The 18,940-nt window shown below is 34.3% G+C and overlaps 1 protein-coding gene and 1 pseudogene across 1 annotated transcript; both read right to left on the bottom strand.

Annotated features, from left to right (window-relative positions):
• Positions 1-3,394: 3,394 nt before the first annotated feature.
• LOC111365580 (ATP synthase epsilon chain, chloroplastic-like) lies at positions 3,395-3,770 on the bottom strand. Its single transcript, XM_022986135.1, has 2 exons — positions 3,606-3,770; positions 3,395-3,541 (listed from the first exon to the last, which is right to left on the bottom strand). The coding sequence occupies exons 1-2, from the start codon at positions 3,768-3,770 to the stop codon at positions 3,395-3,397; spliced, it is 312 nt and encodes a 103-aa protein (XP_022841903.1).
• A 4,800-nt stretch (positions 3,771-8,570) lies between these two features.
• Positions 8,571-11,166, bottom strand: LOC111366220 (annotated as a pseudogene).
• Positions 11,167-18,940: the final 7,774 nt, after the last annotated feature.

Below are 18,940 nucleotides of genomic sequence, written 5' to 3'. Positions count from 1 at the left end.
GCCCATGCTTGACTAACCAAGCAGACAAATGACCCTGCATATTTTTAGCTAGAATATTTCACATTCTCGATCAAATTTATGAAGATTCACCCACTACTTGTTATTCTATACAATACAAAGGAATCCCGTCTAACTCACTAATTCGTGAGAAGATACTAAATTTTTATATTTGAAAAAGTTTTCAGTAAGGATCTTTGAAGTAGATGGAGGTTGATAAATGAATCCTTGATCATAATTTCCAGTATTCATACTGCGTCCAACATGAAACTTGTGATTGGTAGTAAAACACCGATTTGCTTGTTGAGTCCTAATTCTATCTTCATAGATTTCTCGAGATACTTTCTTATGAAGTTTTGTTATAGCATCTATAACTGCTTCCGATTTAGGTGGACAACCTGGCAAATAGACATCCATGGGAATTAGCTTATCAACTCCCCAAATAGTACTATAAGAATCGATACTGAACATCCCTCCTGTAATTGTACAGGCTCCCATAGCAATAATATATTTTAGTTCGGGCATTTGCTCATATAATCTCACTAAAGAGGGTTGTTAAAATTAGATCCACTTGTCTAGGACTCGATGTCAGTACTAATCCATAACGATCAAAGTCAAATCGTGATCCTATTAGTGAAGCAAATTCAATGAAACAACAAATAGTACCATAGCCATAAACTAGAAGGTCATGACCAATTTGAAAGATCATTTAATGTAGTTGAAATAACTGAATTTTGGACTGTTTGATCAAGTAAAGGAAACTGAATGGAATTCATAACTTTTTCAATCTTTTTTTTTCCCTATTCTTTTTATTGTCTGAATATTCAGGAGCTAAGACCATTCCAATGCCCCCTTTTGCCATGCATAAGCTAAACCAACAATTAAGATAAGCACAAAAATTAAAGCTTCTATAAATACAGATACACCCAATACATCGAAACTCATTGCCCATGGATAAAGAAAAACCGTTTCAACATCATAAACAACAAAAATGAGAGCAAACATATAATAACAGATTCGAAATTGTAACCAAGCGTCGCCCATTGGTTCTATACCCGATTCATATCTAGAAAGTTTCTCCGACCCTTTCCTAATCGGGGCTAAAATGCCAAAATAGGAATAAGACTTGATATTATTAGAAATGCCCAAAAAATATCATATTCGTAAAGTAAAAACATAGACGCACTCCTATGAACACGGAAAATATACCGGATGGATTGATTCGAATTGAAATTGTCAAGTCATCCATAATTGTTTAGTCAAAACAAGAATTCATTTTGACTAAACCATCTAGTTTCCTTTGTTTATTGCGGGGCATATCTCATTTCAAGATTCATCGACTAACTTGACTTATATCCTATTTCCAATCTACTTATTTTTATTTCTTTTTATTTCAATTTTATTTAGCTAGTACAACTCTAACTATTCCTTTTATACAAATTCTCTTGTTTTCACCGAGGATTCTTGCTAAAGAAACCTACTTCCAAATAAAAAGAAAATAGAATTGTTATTTTGTGTTTAGAATTTCTAACTTATTATTTTTAAAATTGTTTATTCTAAATTCTTTAGAGATTTCAATTTTTTTTTTAGGAATAGAATCTGGAGTTTGTCATTTTTTCTTAGTGATTTCGAATAGAACAAGTATTCAAATGTAAGAGAATGGATAGGTATTTTGATTTCTAATATCTTAGTGTTGGTATATTCCTTTTCTTTTTTTAATTAGAGGGGTTTCTCTTGATTGAGTACAAAAAAAGAAGACCATTCCCTTTGTGCTTTGATAGGTCTAGGTAAGGTATACGAAGAAAAAGCCTATTTGACATTGTTGACAATGAAACTTACCAAAGAGATTCGTTTCTCAACAAACTTTGGCTTGTTCACAAATACAACAGGTCATTCCCTAGACCTATTTGAATTACTCTTTGAAGTTTTTAACCAGTTTCGTGTCATGATTTTAATTCCTAAATTCATTAGGATTAGGTATACCAAACAAAAGGAGTATCACTAACTTAACCCCTTGATTGTGGACAGGTAAATTCGTATAGAATTTACCTCCGAAGATTAATGAGGAAAGGTTGGTTTAATTATCCACGATTCGATCCCTTTTTCTTTCAGTTTTCTGTTCTGCTTTAAATGATTCCCGTGAGTGAGTATATAGGAATAATTTTGATTTCGATGAACCAACCCAGCCGGCCAGTTACAAGCAACAAACAATAATGAAGAAATGAAAATTAGAATATTTTCTATTTTTCATTTTCATTTTATTTTATAGGGCTATACGGACTCAAATCGTAGACCTTTTCAGTAAAACGGATCAAAATTATTATTATCAAAAATGATCTGAATTGTTTCAAAGACACAACATGAATTTATTTATTTTTTTTTTTTTTTTTTTTTTTTTTTGCCTTGGGCTCTTTCATTAACTGATAGAAATATCAGCCAGTCTGCCATATTTTTCAAAACAAGATTAAGGAGATGGCTCCATGTGCTCTGATTTATTATTTGGGATTCTAATCTAGGAGCACTACCAAAGTGTTTCACAGGTGGGGTTATGTTGACATAGGTCTACCTCTAGCCTAGATCAACCTAAGTTAAATGAAGTCTCTATCGTTCGGCTAAAAAAATAAATTATGAAACTTCATACACTTTAAAGTTCATAAGACGAAAAGAGATTTTTTGAGGACCTTATACTCATTATGCCAAGCATTGAATGGACTGGTATTGACCTTATCAATATCTCAAATCAATGTATGGGGTCTGTTTGGTACCTAAATGGGCACCAAAATTGGACCGAACCATTTTTCAGGCTACATTCCCTCACAGTTATGGAGCAAGACATCGATTTCTGAATAAGATGCATTTTTTTTTATTGTATGATGGACCTCCCAAAAAACATTGGCGCGCTTATAAACGAGGTGCTCTACCAATTAAGCTATAGCCCTTAGTGCTTGTGATACATATTTTATCATGTAGATAATTTCTTGTCAAGATGTATATTCTATGATCTAACATCCTCCATTTTTGAGTGGTATTGCTTGTATTAGTATTGCTCATAAGTAATATGATATTTATAATCCATCGATGGCATGTGTTCCATTTGGTTATCTTTGGGATGATAAATGACTTACTTAACTCAGTGGTTAGAGTATTGCTTTCATACAATAGGAGTCATTGGTTCAAATCCAATAATAGGTAGAACTTATTAGATACTGGAGTCAATGGTACCTAATACGTTTTTCGACCTACCCTCTTTTATTTTTATTGATTTTGTATCTTTTTTATTTATTTTATTTTTGTTGTAGCAAAATAGGATTCTGCTTGATTGGATTCACTCGACAGAATCCTATCAAAATAGGCTTAGAAACAGAACTTCTTTTGATTATTCGAACGCACCAACTAGTTAGGAAATCACATTGACAGCCTCTACTCTTGTCCTAGCTCGTCGGAGAGCTAGACTAGCCTCAATTATTTGTCTCTTTCCTTCAGCTTTTCTCAAATTAGCTTCGACTATTTCAAGAGTTTTCTGAGCTTCTTGTGGATCAAACAACTAGTTAGGAAATCATATTAACAGCCTCTACTCTTGTCCTAGCTCGTCGGAGAGCTAGACTAGCCTCAATTATTTGTCTCTTTCCTTCAGCTTTTCTCAAATTAGCTTCGACTATTTCAAGAGTTTTCTGAGCTTCTTGTGGATCAATGTCATTACCCTTTTCCACATCATTTACTAAAATAATGATCTCATTATTTCCTATTCTAGCAAAACCACCCATCAGAGCCATCGTTAACCATTGGTCCTCAAAGCGTATTCTCAAAATCCCTATATCTACAGTTGTAGCAATAGGGGCATGATTTGGTAATACACCAATTTGACCACTATTATTGTATAAAATGATTTCTTTCACTTCTGAATCCCAAACAATTTGATTAGGGGTCAGTACACAAAGATTTAAAGTTATTTCTTCAATTTTCTCTCCATTTATAAGTTCATAGCCTTCGCGGTAGCTTCATCAATATTACCTACCAAATAAAAGGCCTGTTCAGGAAGACCATCTAATTCTCTGAAAAGGATCAATTGAAACCCTCTAATGGTTTTTTCTAGACCAACATATTTCCTTGGAGAACCGATAAATACTTCTACTACAAAAAAAGGTTGTGATAAGAAACGCTCAATTTTTCGTGCTCTTGCTATGGTTAAACGATCCTCTTCGGATGATTTGTCCAACCCAAGGATAGCTATAATGTCCTGAAGCTCTTTGTAACGTTGTAAAGTTTGCTTAACTCTTTGCACAATTTTGTAATATTCTTCACCAACTATCCGAGGTTGAAGCATGGTTGACGTTGAATCTAAAGGATCTACTGCTAGATAGATCCCCTAGGCAGCTAATCCTCTTGATAGTAGTAGCATCTAAATGTGCAAATGTCGTAGCAGGAGCATGGTCAGTCAAATCATCTGCAAGTACATAAACTACTTGAATAAAAGTTATGGACCCTTTTTTGGTAGAATTAATTCTTTCTTGTAAAGTACCCATTTCGGTACTCAGGGTAGGTTGATAACTGATAGCGGAAGGCATTCTACCCAATAAGGCTAATACTTCGACTCTTGCTTGGACGAAATGAAAGATATTGTCAATAAATAGAAGTACGTCTTGTTCAATAACATCTCGAAAATATTCCGCCATAGTTAGGATAGTGAAACCAACTCTCATACGAGCTCGAGACAGTTCATTCATCTGGCCGTAAACTAGAGCCACTTTTGATTCTACAATATTTTCTTCATTAATCACTCCAGATTCTTTCATTTCCATGCAAAGATCATTTCCTTCACGAGTACGTTCACCCACTCCGCCAAATAAGAATACGCCCCAATGGGCTTTGGCAATATTGTTAATCAATTCCATAATGAGTACCGTTTTACCAACTCTAGCTCCACCAAATAGTATGATTTTTCTCCCACGACGATAAGGGGCTAAAAGATCTGCTACTTTAATTTCTGTTTCAAAAATAGATAATTTTGTATCTAACTGTATAAAGGCAGGGTAGATCTATGAATAGGAGATGTTGTTCGAATTTCTACAGGACCTAAATTATCAACAGGCTCTCCAAGCACGTTGAAAATTCGTCCCAAATTCGCTCCACATACCAGAACACTTAGAGGAGCTCCTGTGTCAATCACTTCCATTCCTCTCATCAGACCATCTTTAGTACTCATAGCTACAACTCTAACTCAATTATTTCCTAATAATTGTTGTACCTCACAAGTCACATTAATTGCTTGACCAACAGTATCTCGACCTTAACTACCAGAGCATTATAAATATTAGGCATCTTGCCTGACGAAAAGGCTACATCTAGTACCGGACCGATGATTTGGAAGATACGGCCCAGGTTTTTTTTTCAAGCGTGGAAACCCCAGAACCAGAAGTTATAGGATTAATTCTCATAATAATAAACAAAATATGTAGAAATTTTTTTTTTGCAAAAATCATCGAATTCAAAATAAAGGTCCGATAGCACGGAGATCAGTTAATTCAATAAGAAATGTCAATATGAAATGGGAGTTAGCACTTGATTTCGTTCGTACCATTCAATCGAATCCAATTCAATTGTTTACTTATTCATCCACTTGAAATTTTCAAAATAGCTTAGTTGAACTCGAAAATTTCAAATGGATGAATAAGAATCTTGAGAAAGTTTTCAATTGTCTATAATGTAGACAATCCCATCTATATTATAGAAAATATTCGATCGAATTCGAACCTGAACTCTTTACATTAGGATTCATTATTTCTATATCATCGGTGCTTCGTATTTTTTATTTCAGCATATCGATTTACGCTTAAGCCTAGCCTATATTTTTTCTTTTCATTTTTTATACCCTTTCATAGATGAATTCCACATATTCTCACATCTAGGATTTACATATACAACATATATCACTATCAAGAGGAAGTTTCTTATTAGTTACGTTAGGTATTTCGATTCCAAAAAAGGTTAAAAAAAAAAAAAAAAAAATTGGGTTGCACTATATATATGAAAGAGTATACAATAATGATGCATTTGGTAAATCAAATACCATGGTCTAATAATCAAACATTCTGATTACTTGATAATATTAGTATTAGTTGGGAAGTTTGTGAAAGATTCCTGTGAAAAGTTTCATTAACGCTTAATTCATGTTGAGTAGACCTTGTAGTTGTCAGAATTCTTAATTTATGAGTTGTAGGGAGGGATTTATGTCACCACAAATAGAGACTAAAGCAAGTGTTGGATTCAAAGTGGGTGTTAAAGAGTACAAATTGACTTATTATACTCTTGGATATGAAACCAAAGATACCGATATCTTGCAGCATTTCGAGCAACTCCTCAACCTGGAGTTCCGCTTGAAGAAGCAGGGCTATGGTGGCTGCAGGATCTTTTACTGGTACATGGATAACTGTGTGGACCGATGGACTTACCAGCCTTGATCGTTACAAAGGGTGATGCTACAATATTAAGCCCGTTCCTGGAGAAGTAGATCAATTTATCTGTTATGTAGCTTACCCTTTAGACCTTTTTGAAGAAGGTTCTGTTACTTACATGTTTACTTCCACTGTAGGTAATGTATTTAGGTTCAAAGCCCTGCGTGCTCTACGTCTGGAAGATCTACGAATCCATCTTACTGATATTAAAACTTTCCAAGGCCTGCCTCATGGGATCCAAGTTGAGAGAAATAAATTGAACAAGTATGGCCATCCCCTGTTGGGATGTACTATTAAACCAAAATTGGGGTTATCTGCTAAAAATTATGGTAGAGCAGTTTATGAATGTCTTCGTGGTGGACTTGGTTTTACCAAAGATGATGAAAATGTGAATTCCCAGCCATTTATGCGTTGGAGAGATCATTTCTTATTTTGTGCCGAAGAAATTTATAAAGCATAGGATGAAACAGGTGAAATCAAAGGGTATTACTTGAATGCTACAGCGGGTACATGCAAAGAAATGATCAAAAGAGCTATATTAGCTAGAGAATTGGGAGTTCCTATCATAGTGCATGACTACTTAATAGTAGGATTTACTGTAAATACTAGCTTGGCTCATTATTGCCAAGATAATGGACTACTTCTTCACATTCACCATGCAATGCATGTATTTATTGATAGACAGAAGAATCATGATATACACTTTTGTGTACTAGCTAAAGCATTACGTATGTCTACTGGAGATCATATTCACTCTTGTACCGTAGTAGGTAAACTCGAAGGGGAAAGATACATCACTTTAGGCTTTATTTATTTACTGCATGATGATTTTATTGAAAAAGATCGAAGTCGCGGTATTTATTTCACTCAAGATTTGGTCTCTCTATCAGGTGTTATTACCGTAGCTTCAAGGGGTATTCACGTTTGGCATATGCCCGCTCTGATCGAGATCATTGGGGATGATTTCGTACTATAGTTCGATGAAGGAACTTTAGGGTACCCTTGGGGTTTTTGGTAGTAGTCCAAGGGGTTGGTTTACTTTTGGGCATGCTTCGTTTGTTTTGCTCCTATTCCTCAGACACATTTGGCATGGTTCTAGAACCTTGTTCAGAGATGTTTTTGCCGGTATTAACCCAGATTTGGATGCTCAAGTAGAGTTTGGAGCATTCCCAAAAATTGGGGATCCAACGACAAGAAGACAAGTAGTCTGATACAAGAAAGCTTTGGTATTGAGTATTTACTTAGAACCAAATTTTTTGAAATGGGTAGTTGAAATTCCAAAAAAAAGAGTCAAATATTCTTACATTGAATCATTCATAGATGTGTATATCATATATGTGTCTATAGGCAACATATAGATTTTTTATGGATTCATCTGGTTCTTTTGAATCTTGCTCGAGCCGGATGATAAAAAATTATCATGTCTAGTTCCTTCGGGGGATGGATCTATAAGAATTCACCTATCCCAATAACAAAAAAAAACCTGATTTGAATGATCCTGTATTAAGAGCTAAATTGGCTAAAGGTATGGGTCATAATTATTACGGAGAACCCGCATGGCCCAATGATCTTTTATATATTTTTCCAGTAGTAATTCTAGGTACTATTGCATGTAATGTAGGCTTAGTGGTTCTAGAACCATCAATGATTGGTAAATCGGTAGATCCGTTTGCAACCCCTTTGGAAATATTACTTGAATGGTATTTCTTTCCCGTATTTCAAATACTTCGTACAGTGCCCAATAAATTATTGGGTGTTCTTTTAATGGTTTCAGTACCTGCGGGATTATTAACAGTACACTAACAGTACCCTTTTAGAGAATGTTAATAAATTCGAAAATCTATTTCGTCATCCAGTAGCGACAACCGTCTTTTTGATTGGTACTGCAGGTGCTCTTTGGTTGGGTATTGGTGCAACATTACCTATTGATAAATCCCTAACTTTAGGTCTTTTTTAACTTGATTCAATTGTGAAATAACACGACGTGTGTATCTAAGAAATAATTGCTTGAAAGCCAATTCTCCCTAGATACATCTATTCAATTCTGAATTTCTTTCGAATATATAAATTATGCTAAAGATTCAAAACATATTTTCATCTTAATGGAAAAAAAAAGACGACAAAAAAATCCAATAGATTTAAAACTTGTTTTTTGGTAAATCAATTACGAAATGTTTTTCTAGAATGACCAATATCTGTTTTATATCTTCTAGGCGCAAATGTTCAATTTTTCTGAGTTTAGCCAATTTATCGTGAAAAGTAAAAAGGGATAAAGGAATCGTGTGCTGATTGTCCTCTAAAGGTAAGTTTTCTTCTTCCTTATGTAAAAAGGGAATAAATCAATGAATCAAATTTCGGCAGGCTTCATGAAGTGCTTTTTTCAGAGTTAAACTCCCATTTGTCCATATTTCGAGAAAGACTATCTCTTGTTTTTCATTCTCATTCCTATAAGAATGAATACTATGATTCGCATTTCGAATAGGCATGAATATAGCAACTATAGAATAACTTCCATCTTGAAAGTTATGCGGTATTTTGATAAGATATCCCCAATTTCTCTTGATTTGTAATCTAATACGCAAATCAATTGGTTCTGTCAAGCTAGCTATATGTTGTGTATTATCAACGATTTCTACATATGATATCTTGAGCAGTTACATATCCTGGACCTCTGACATAAATAGACGTGTCACAAGTTCCATATAGATCACTTCTCAATACAATTTCTTTTAAATTCATTAAAATTTCATGGACCGATTCTTGAATACCTGTTATGGTAGAATATTCATGTGGGACTTTCTCAGATTTTACACATGTGATACATGTTCCTTCTATTTCTCCAAGTAAAGCTCTTTGCGTCGCAATGCCTATTGTGTCTACTTCACCTTTCATAAGTGGAGACAGAATAAAGCATCCATAATAAAGACCTTTACTATCTTCTCTTGATTCAACACACTTCCACTGTAGTGTCCGAGTAGATACTGTTACTTTCTCTCGAACCAGAGTAATATTATTTGATTTGATTGAATCATTTATTTCTCTTGAAATTTCTTCAATGTTTATTTCTACACACCTCTTTTTTTCGGGGTCTGCAACAATTATGTGGCATAGGGGTTACATCCCGTACGAAAGTTAATAGTATGCCACTTCTATGAATAGCTCATAATGTTGCGTTTCTTCCGAGATCGAGACCTTTTATCATGACTTCTGCTGATCTACGACTGTACGAATGGCATTTGCTGTTGCTGCTTAAGTGGCAAAGGTTGTCCCTCTTTTCGAACCCTTGAATCCATAAGTACCCGCTGAGGACCAAGAAACCACCCGACCCCGTACATCTGTAATCGTGACAACGGTATTATTGAAACTTGCTTAAACATGAATAACCCCCTTTGGTATTCTACGTGCACTCTTACGTGAACCAATACGTCCATTTCTATGTGAACCAACTCTCGGTATAGCTTTTGCCATATTTTATCATCTCATAAATATGAGTCAAAGATATATGGATATATCCATTTCATGTCAAAATAGATTCCTTATTTTTACGTCGAGTCCTTTAGTGAGTCTGATTATCCTTGTCTTTGTTTATGTCTCGGGTTGGAACAAATTTCTATAATGCTCCCCCGCCAACGGATTAGGCAACATTTTTCACAAATTTTACAAACAGAAGCTCTTATTTTCATATTTGTCATTCCTTATCTTAATTCTAAATCTACTTCTTGGAAGAAAATAAGTTTCTTGCAAGTTTTCATCTCGAATCTTATTGAATAAAAACCACTAATCCTTCCAATCCTTGTTGCAGAGTCGATAAATTATATGTTCTCTGGTTGAATCATAACGGCTTACTTCAATTTTGACTCTATCTCCTGGCAGTATCCGTATAAAACTACGTCGAATCTTTCCTGGAACATAACCCAGGATCAGATCTTCATTATCTAACTAAACCCAGAACACAAAATTGGGAAGCGATTCAGTAATTAAACCTTCATGAATCCATTTTTGTTCTTTCATTCCAAGTAAAGCCTCCTTGAAGTATCAACTAATGGAGGAGAAACGATATTAGACAACTCGTCCCTTTTCTTTTTTTTTTAGAAATAGGAAGAAGTTTCGGATCCAATTTGGATATTAAAAGGATTACCATATATAACAAAAAATTTCTTCGTCGATTCCTTTGAGTCGAGCCTCTCGGTCTGTCATTATACCTCGAGAAGTAGAAAGAATTACAATCCCCATCCCACCTAAAATTCTAGGAATTCGTTGAGAGTTAGAATAGATTCTTAGACCGGGTCGACTGATCCGTTTTAAATTTTAAAAATTTCTATAGAGTCTTTTCCTATTCTTTCTATGGCGCAGGTTTAAAACCGAAAAAGATTTGTTTTTTTTTTCTCGATGTTTCTAACGTTTTCAATAAAACCTTCTCGAAAAAGTATTTTCACAATATTTTCGGTAATATTAGTAGATCCGATGCAAACCACACTTTTTCTATCCATATCAGCATTTCGTATAGAGGTTATTATCTCAGCAATAGTGTCCCTACCCATGGTGAACTAAAATTATGGGTGCCCCAAAATTGGATATAATCAACATGTTTTTCTTTTCTTTTCTTTTTTACTTAATTTGTTTTATGCATATGAATTATTAAAGGTATATGCGTGAGACACAATCTACTAATTAATCTAGTTCTTAATCTATTTCTTTAAAATACCCACTATAAACATATCAGTGATCTAATTTATAATACCTCGGGAGCTAATGAAACTATTTTAGTAAAATTTAATTGTCTCAACTCTTTGGGGATTGCACCAAAATATCTATTTCCTTTTGGATTTCCTTCTTGGTCAATCACAACTGCAGTATTTTCATCATATCGTATTATCATATGCTGTCACGTTTAAATTCTTTACAGGTACGAACAATTACAGCTCTGACTACTTCTAGTTTTTCTAGGGGCATATTTGGTACTGCTTCTTTGATCATATCAACAGTAACGTCACCAATATGAGCATATCGATGATTGATAGCTCCTATTATTCGAATACACGTCAATTCTCAAGCCCCGCTATTATCTGCTACATTTAACATATTGAAACCCAAAACCATATCGCCATAATCCAACATATATATTCTGAGCTTATAAACATGTCTACAGGCCATTTCACGAGTACACTATATAGGATTCCAAAATATAACCCAACAGATAACAGCCTAGAAAATAACCCTACAGGTCGTCATCCATGTACATCAAACTCTGGAATCCTATAGGAGCTCCACAGCTAGCCATGCTCTCTTTGTAGTTCCATGCGCACCTACAATGCAAGAACTACATAAGCAAATGATTAGTAAGCAAAATCATGCATGTCCTGAACTTGAGTAATAACGACATATGACACCATGCCATTTACTTTAAATATCACGATAAGAAGTATCATATTTCAATATTCGTCAAAGTCGACTAGAAATCATTTCATTTGAAATCTTTCATTTCATTGGGCCTTGACCTAGCTATTATGCACCGGATAGAGCTCTGCATAATATCAATATCAATAATCAAATGGCTAATATGAAATCAACACCGGCGAGTGGACCATCCTCTCGTAACCACTAGAGGCTCATCCCCTGACTACCCCTATGATCACCCAAGAAGTCTCCCACCCGGCAGCGCCAATAATCATAATATCACAAGGACACAGTCGAGTGGTCCGCCCTCCCGCGATCACCAAATGCCCATCCCCTGTCTACCTTTGTAATCACCCAGGAAGTAACACCCGCAATGCCAAACATATCACATAAGCATGCCTCGATGCCCTAGTAGTAGTCAATAAAACATTTATAATGAAACTTACTTTGAAATCATGTTTTGCATGCAGGATTTTAAACCATGTCACATGTCGTGCATACATATGAAAATGCTCATAAATGACATATTTAATGAAAATTGATGTCAATAGGTTACGCAACCTCATACTCAATAATCGTAACCACCATATGATGTGCTATAAGCCTCTTATCAAAGTTATGTAGATATTACTATGTCACATATACTAGGTTCTTGCATCGTAGTTGCAAATGGATTTTCACTTACCTTTCACCTTTGTGTGTGCAAGCTTCTATGGAGATTAGATCAATATCCTTTTTCACTCGAAGTCGGAAAATCACCTGTATTACCATTTAATATTAAAGAGAATCCTCAATTTAATAACCTTAACGCACAAAATCCCAAAATACATCCATTCTCACCAAAACAATTTAGATGGAATCATCATTTCAAGTTACCGATGGTATTACAAACTTATCCCATAAATCTCGCTATTTCTCGAGTCAAATTATGAACTTCAACGTCATCCAAATGTTGTTGACAACCTAGTACCCTTAGAATCTATTTTCTAGGCCCAAGAGATGATTAATGTACATGTAAAGGCTGAAATCATATTAAACACAAAATTGGACAGAATATGTTTTCAGATTTCCCTTGCCGTCCAATTATTTTTACAATCCCTTTTCGCCCTCTTATCTATATCCAATGACTCCGAAATTTTTACCACATTTCTATAACATGTATGTGAAGGTAATCATGCTCTAAAGTCATGACAATTAAAGTTTTCTCAGTCTCAAAATAGTCCATTTCCACAACATTAAAATCAGACAGTTTCCATTGTGACAGTTTTCGGTTTCTATTTTATTAGCATGTCGCTAATCGGATTTCAGGCTATTAGAAGACCATTTATATCCTTATAACTATCATATAAAAAAATTCATTTACATAGATACAAGTTATATCTTAAGTATTATCCAAAATCAAAGTTTAAACCACTTAACTCTAGCAATTCCACATCACTGCAGAGATTGCTTTCTTTCAAATTCTTGTGGCTAATTACCCTTATCTTTTGGCATCATGAAATCATTAACAACACTATAACCTAATCACAAGCAAGTTCATATGTTCAAGAAATTATAAACCCCTCAAGAAATAATGGATTCAAACCTCAAAACTGTGAAATAAAATGGCTGTCCAGAAATTCGAGCTTGCTGTTTCTATTTCTCCTTGGTTCTTTCACTCTCTTTTTCACTTGGAATCACTTAGATACGAGCTAATGGAGTTATCTAGGAGGTAGATAAGTGGTCTTTAAATAGTTAAGGTCATGCTTATTGCTTAAGGATTAAGGAATTTGTGGGCTGCAGCCACATCAAGCCATCAAGATGAGTCACTAAGCAGGTGGTGGCTTCTTGTTACAATATTTGACCTTTCTACCACTATCTTTGGATTTTTTTAAGCCTTATAAGATATATATATCCCTCCTACACGAGATCATGCCTTAAGGTTAAAGAAATTGAGTGTTAAAATGTCAAAATACCCCAAGCATGAGGTGTCTTAGCATGAGGTGTCTTCATGGCAGCAATACTTGAATTTCAACCATTATATTTGGATTCATTTGTGAGTTTTAAGATATATATCTATCCTATATTAAGTGTTTAGGGAGTATGTATGAGATTGATACCTTAAGGTTGAAGAAATTGAGTGTTAAAATGACAAACATTCCAAGCACGAGGTGTACAAGCAAGAGGTGGTCAATTGTAGCAAAAATCTGATTTTATATCTATCGTTGCAGCTACGAATCAAGTATCCTTGGCTTATTTTGACATGCTTACAATCCATTTCACTTGTCCTAAGAACCCAAAGTATTTTATAGAGTTAATTTCTTAACCATTCATTTAATTTCTTACCCAATTGACACCCGATTCTCAACCGATTTCAACAATTCGCACCTCAATATTTATAATGTCATATGAGACATATATTATTGCGTTTTGATCATGCCACTGCATGCCTCACATTCCAAATGTGTCAATTACCTATCTAGGGTTTAAGATGACATCGATCCACCGAATGGAAAGCTTGAACCTTTGTCGATACTAATTTCCAACCTTTTCGATTTCCATTACTTACCAAGCTAATCTTCAACATTTAGTTAACCTAATTTTCTATCATAGCTCAATGTGAAATTCACTACTTAGGTCAAGGAGTCAAAGATCATCACTATATAAAGATTTTATAGCCTCGATGATCAAACACACATTTTTAAGAGAAAGCAATTAGGAAATTGATACAAATGACAATGTAATTAGCATGGAATGCATGAATCATATTGGCCAAATGTAGAACGTGAAGTTCGGGGTATTACAAAATGATTAACATTTTTTGTAAAAAATAGTTTTGTTTTTTTTTAGAACGTTCTAAAAAAATCTTTATTTTGTTTTGTCCTTTATCTAAGTTTAGCAACTAAAAAAAAAGTTTTCGAGGGCGAATATTTATTCTTTCAATCTCTATTTCATTTGTAGGGCTCGTTCGTGACTTCTCCTAATAAATGAATTAATCTCCAGTTCATTTCCCCATCCCGACTAGTGAATCGTTAAGATTCATTTTTTCAATAAAATCTTTTGCATGCAAAGGTTCCATCTTTCCCATCGCTTCGAACTTAATTGTTAGGTCCAAATTCTATAATGGAGCTCATAATCCAATTTGTTCCTGAGTCAATCTTCTTAGTCTTTATTGGCTCCAAGCTCTTTATTTTTTTCTTGATTCGTTTAATATTTAATTATGGATGAATCAATTAGTATTGATGCTTTATTACACTATCTTTTATGAGATGACTCGTAGACCTTATAGATTGGAATTCTATACCATTGATATTCTTTTTCTCTCTTTCTCTCATCCTTCTATTTATCCACACCTTTACTTCTTTCATTTTGTTTTAGAACTTCTAATTAAAGTTTATGCAAAAAAAATTTAGTTGCTACAAAGATATCACTGATTTTTCATATCTTGACTGGTTCTTCATATCCAGATAATACGAAGTGATGAGTTGTTTATTAGTTCATACTATGGAGCTAGTCCTTTTTTAATCCTAACCCTAAAAAACCAACGAGTCACACACTAAGCATAGCAATTATATCAAATGGTCAATTGAAATTTTATTCAACCCTATAGAATTAAGAATTAGAATTGCTCATTTTGATTCACCAGAAAAAGAATGAACGAGTTTCCAATTTTTTTCTATCAATGGATAGAAGGGAAAGACAAGTAAAGGTTTCTTATTCTTCGTCTATAAAAATCCAAATTTTGATACCCAAGACCCCATAGATAGGCTTTCATAAAAATTCTCGTAGAATCGAGAATGAAGTTTTCATTCTGTACATGCCAGATCATGAATTAGTAACTGCATCTAATTTCCAAAAAAAAAATCCCAATTGTGTCGAACTTTCCCCCGCCATGTACAAAATAAATTTGGTAGCTGAGTACAGATTTTTTTCCTCCCCACATTGATAGAAGTAGATAAACGGGAATTAATTCTAACTCCCACATGAGGAAAAAAAAAAGTAAAAGTTCCCGACAAGAAAATAATCCTAATCTGTTGATAAGTTTACCTGTTTTCAAGGTATCTATTCTTACTAGAATACCTTGTTTTGGCAGGTTTCGTTGATGGAGTACATGGGCCCGGGAAGGACACCTGTCAAGAAGAATGGGCAAATCCGCTGCTATGTTGATTTTTTTTTTTCCCTAAATCATGACCAGTAAATCAACGGGCATTGAGGTAGGCACTCAATACATACAGTACAAGTAGGAAAAACTCAAGTCCCCGAAGGAATGAGATGCACACCCCTTATAAATAACAAGGCCATTGCTTGGCTGGTTTCTTAAGTTAATAGAAGAAATCATACTTTCATACAATATCTTAATTGAATTATATGTAATGATCAATAAATTAAGTTGAATTCTATATCTGTATGGATTAAAATCCTAGTAATAATATATTCTATAGATATTTGATCAATATCATGAATAACAATATCTGAGCTATCAAATCAATTTGTCGTCGAGACTTGAATAGTATAACATAGGAAGTTCTTTTATCCATACCGAATCCAAACTTGGATACACAAGATTCCCCTTTTTGTGGAAAAGGCCCATATCTATAATTATGATTTTACGTATGGACAATTCCTCAATATCTTGTTCATTCACAACAAAATATTTTCTTTGTGCGTCGGTAAAAAAAAAAAATTGCTTTTGGGGGAGAGATGCTATTTCACCAATCGAGTCACAACTCAGCACATTTTGAGTGAGATTTTGATAAGAGTTGCTCTTTGGAGAGCACAGTACGATGAAAGTTCCACATACTTGAAGGTCCAATTAGAGGCCCCCATCCCACTGCCAACATCTTGCGTCTTCTCTTTCTCTTTCTCCTAGTTAGTAGACGTAGATGATAGCTATCGAGAATCTTTTTCTCATCTTCATCGTCTGATCTATAGTGATGGAGTCAATTCAATAAGAGACCTCGAATCGAATCGGTTCATTTCATCTGGGAAAAGCCATCTTTTTCTCAACAATGTCTTTGTCATTTGATCTAATAGTGTTCCATTAGATAGGAACAGATTTGATAAATACTAATAACTCTTGGATAGAGTTTAGATACTTTTCAGACCTATTGTAGATACTAAGTAGCAATCAAAAATTTGTATCCATTTTTCATGATATTATGCATGGATCAGGTATATCATGGTGAATTCGTCGGAAAAAATTGTGTATTCCACAATGGAATAAGTCAGGGAAAACCTCTGAAATTACAACTTAGGTAATAGAGTCAATCCACTAAAGTCTTGAGCAGCGGTGTAGGATCAGATCCTAAAGATAGTACTATCGAGGGTTCGAATCCCTCTCTCTCCTTTTTTTTCTCATTGAATAGGTTTGTTTCTATTGGTTTGGCTCGGATTGGTATCATAAAGAAATTCTCAGATGTACTAGCACTGTATCTTTAATGTAGTCATCGATTCTCGCATTGCACGGTGAATGTGAAGAAGTGGAACATTATCTCGACAATAATAAGCCAAGCTAGTATTTATAGTAAATCCTCATGTTAAAGCCTATACGCGATGGATAGACTCCTATAACCATGATATATTTGCGCTTACTTGAACCCCAAGATGGGACTTTTAACCAAACACAGCTTTTTGATCGACTGGTTGGCAGTAGGCAGTCTCCCTAATTTTTTCAAGTGATTTCTCCTTTATTCTATATACTTGCCAAAGTTAGATATCACCAAAACCATCTCTTTTTTACGCTCTCCATAAATGTGCTCACCGATATATTTAGTTCAAAAGTTAGACAAATATCTATATGCAAAATAAGTGGAGCTTACTTTAAAATTCTTATATACCATGAGGTACGTATGCTCTTCCACCTATGTTTTGATCACCCAACTTGTCTTCTTTTGTTCTTTAGTTACATACGACACCTAGGGACAATTTTTGTAATACTCCGAAATTTTATGTTCGTTTAAATTTTCGTAGGATAGTGATTTAACTTTCAATATTATTTTTGGCCATAAGGAAAAGGGGACACCACCTTTGTAGTGGTTAATGCTAGAGGTAGTTAATGAATGCAAGCATGAAGTGCTAAATGTTGTGTGTACATGAAGTTATTATTAGTTAGTCGAAACTTAAGGCAAGTTTGGACTTGAATGAAGTGGACTATTTTGTTAGGACTTTAATTGACCAAATGATTAAATTATGTTACAATCTATAATTTTTGAATATGTAAGTTGGGTACAAGTTTAAATTTGGGGTACACTTTGTTAACAATGAAAGTTAGAGGGTTAGATTATATTAGTTGAAAAGATAAAAGGCTTCCTTTGTAAATCTAGGTTTTAAGGCCACTTATTACCCTATAATCAACCCACTTGTCCTCCATCATCACCATACACTTATACAGTAGATCAAACATGTGTACAAGTAAGAAAAAAAATGAAAAAAATGAAAAAAAAGGGGGTGAGGCGGTGGAGTAGAGAAAAGAAGAAAAAAAAAATATCAAGCCTTATCCTTATCTTTATATAAATATAAATACATCCATATCCATTGCCATAGAGAGATTTCCTTCATTTTACAAAACACTTATACACTTAAAAAGAGAGCAAAAACCGAAATTAAGAAAAGAAAGGAGAAGGAAGTAAGTTTAGCACTTTCAATTCATTTCAATCGAAGATCTTCAAGTTTTACGGTAAGATACCTTCCATGCTTAAGAGTTATGGTTTTCATGGTAATATTTATGCTTAAATTATGTATGAAAAACCACAATATGATTATGGTGGACAAGTCCACAAAGTTAGATATCTATTTATGCCTTAGGACAAGTCCGAAGGGCACCGGCAAGCCGGAATGTGCAAGTATGGATTTGATTGCATTCTTTTGTGTAGTATTATCATGATAAAAATCCAAGCATGGTATCTTACTGAGTATTTCTTATACTCATAGTATGTTATGCTAAATTTTCAGATCCATGATCGTTGGATTGATGGAAGTTAATTGGCGAAATCGATGATGGATTAAGGACAAAGATGTTTTGCATCGAAAGTATTCTTTTGTATGTTTTATTCGATGACAGTTTTCCATCAATTTTTCCTATGGTATTATGTAAAAATATGTACATGACATGATAT

The sequence above is a fragment of the Olea europaea genome, chromosome 17, assembly GCF_002742605.1.
Source record: "Olea europaea var. sylvestris chromosome 17, O_europaea_v1, whole genome shotgun sequence".
NCBI lineage: Eukaryota > Viridiplantae > Streptophyta > Magnoliopsida > Lamiales > Oleaceae > Olea > Olea europaea.
The sequence above is the reverse complement of the archived record's forward strand: the minus strand, read 5'-3'. Positions and strand labels throughout refer to the sequence as shown.

Excerpts from the sequence above, each read along its gene's own strand:
- LOC111365580 (XM_022986135.1), bottom strand. The coding sequence starts at position 3,770 with ATGGCTCTGATGGGTGGTTTTGCTAGAATAGGAAATAATGAGATCATT. Across the intron at positions 3,542-3,605 it reads GAAAGAGACAAATAATTGAG|TTGTTTGATCCACAAGAAGC; the intron begins GCTAGTCTAGCT and ends TTTCCTAACTAG.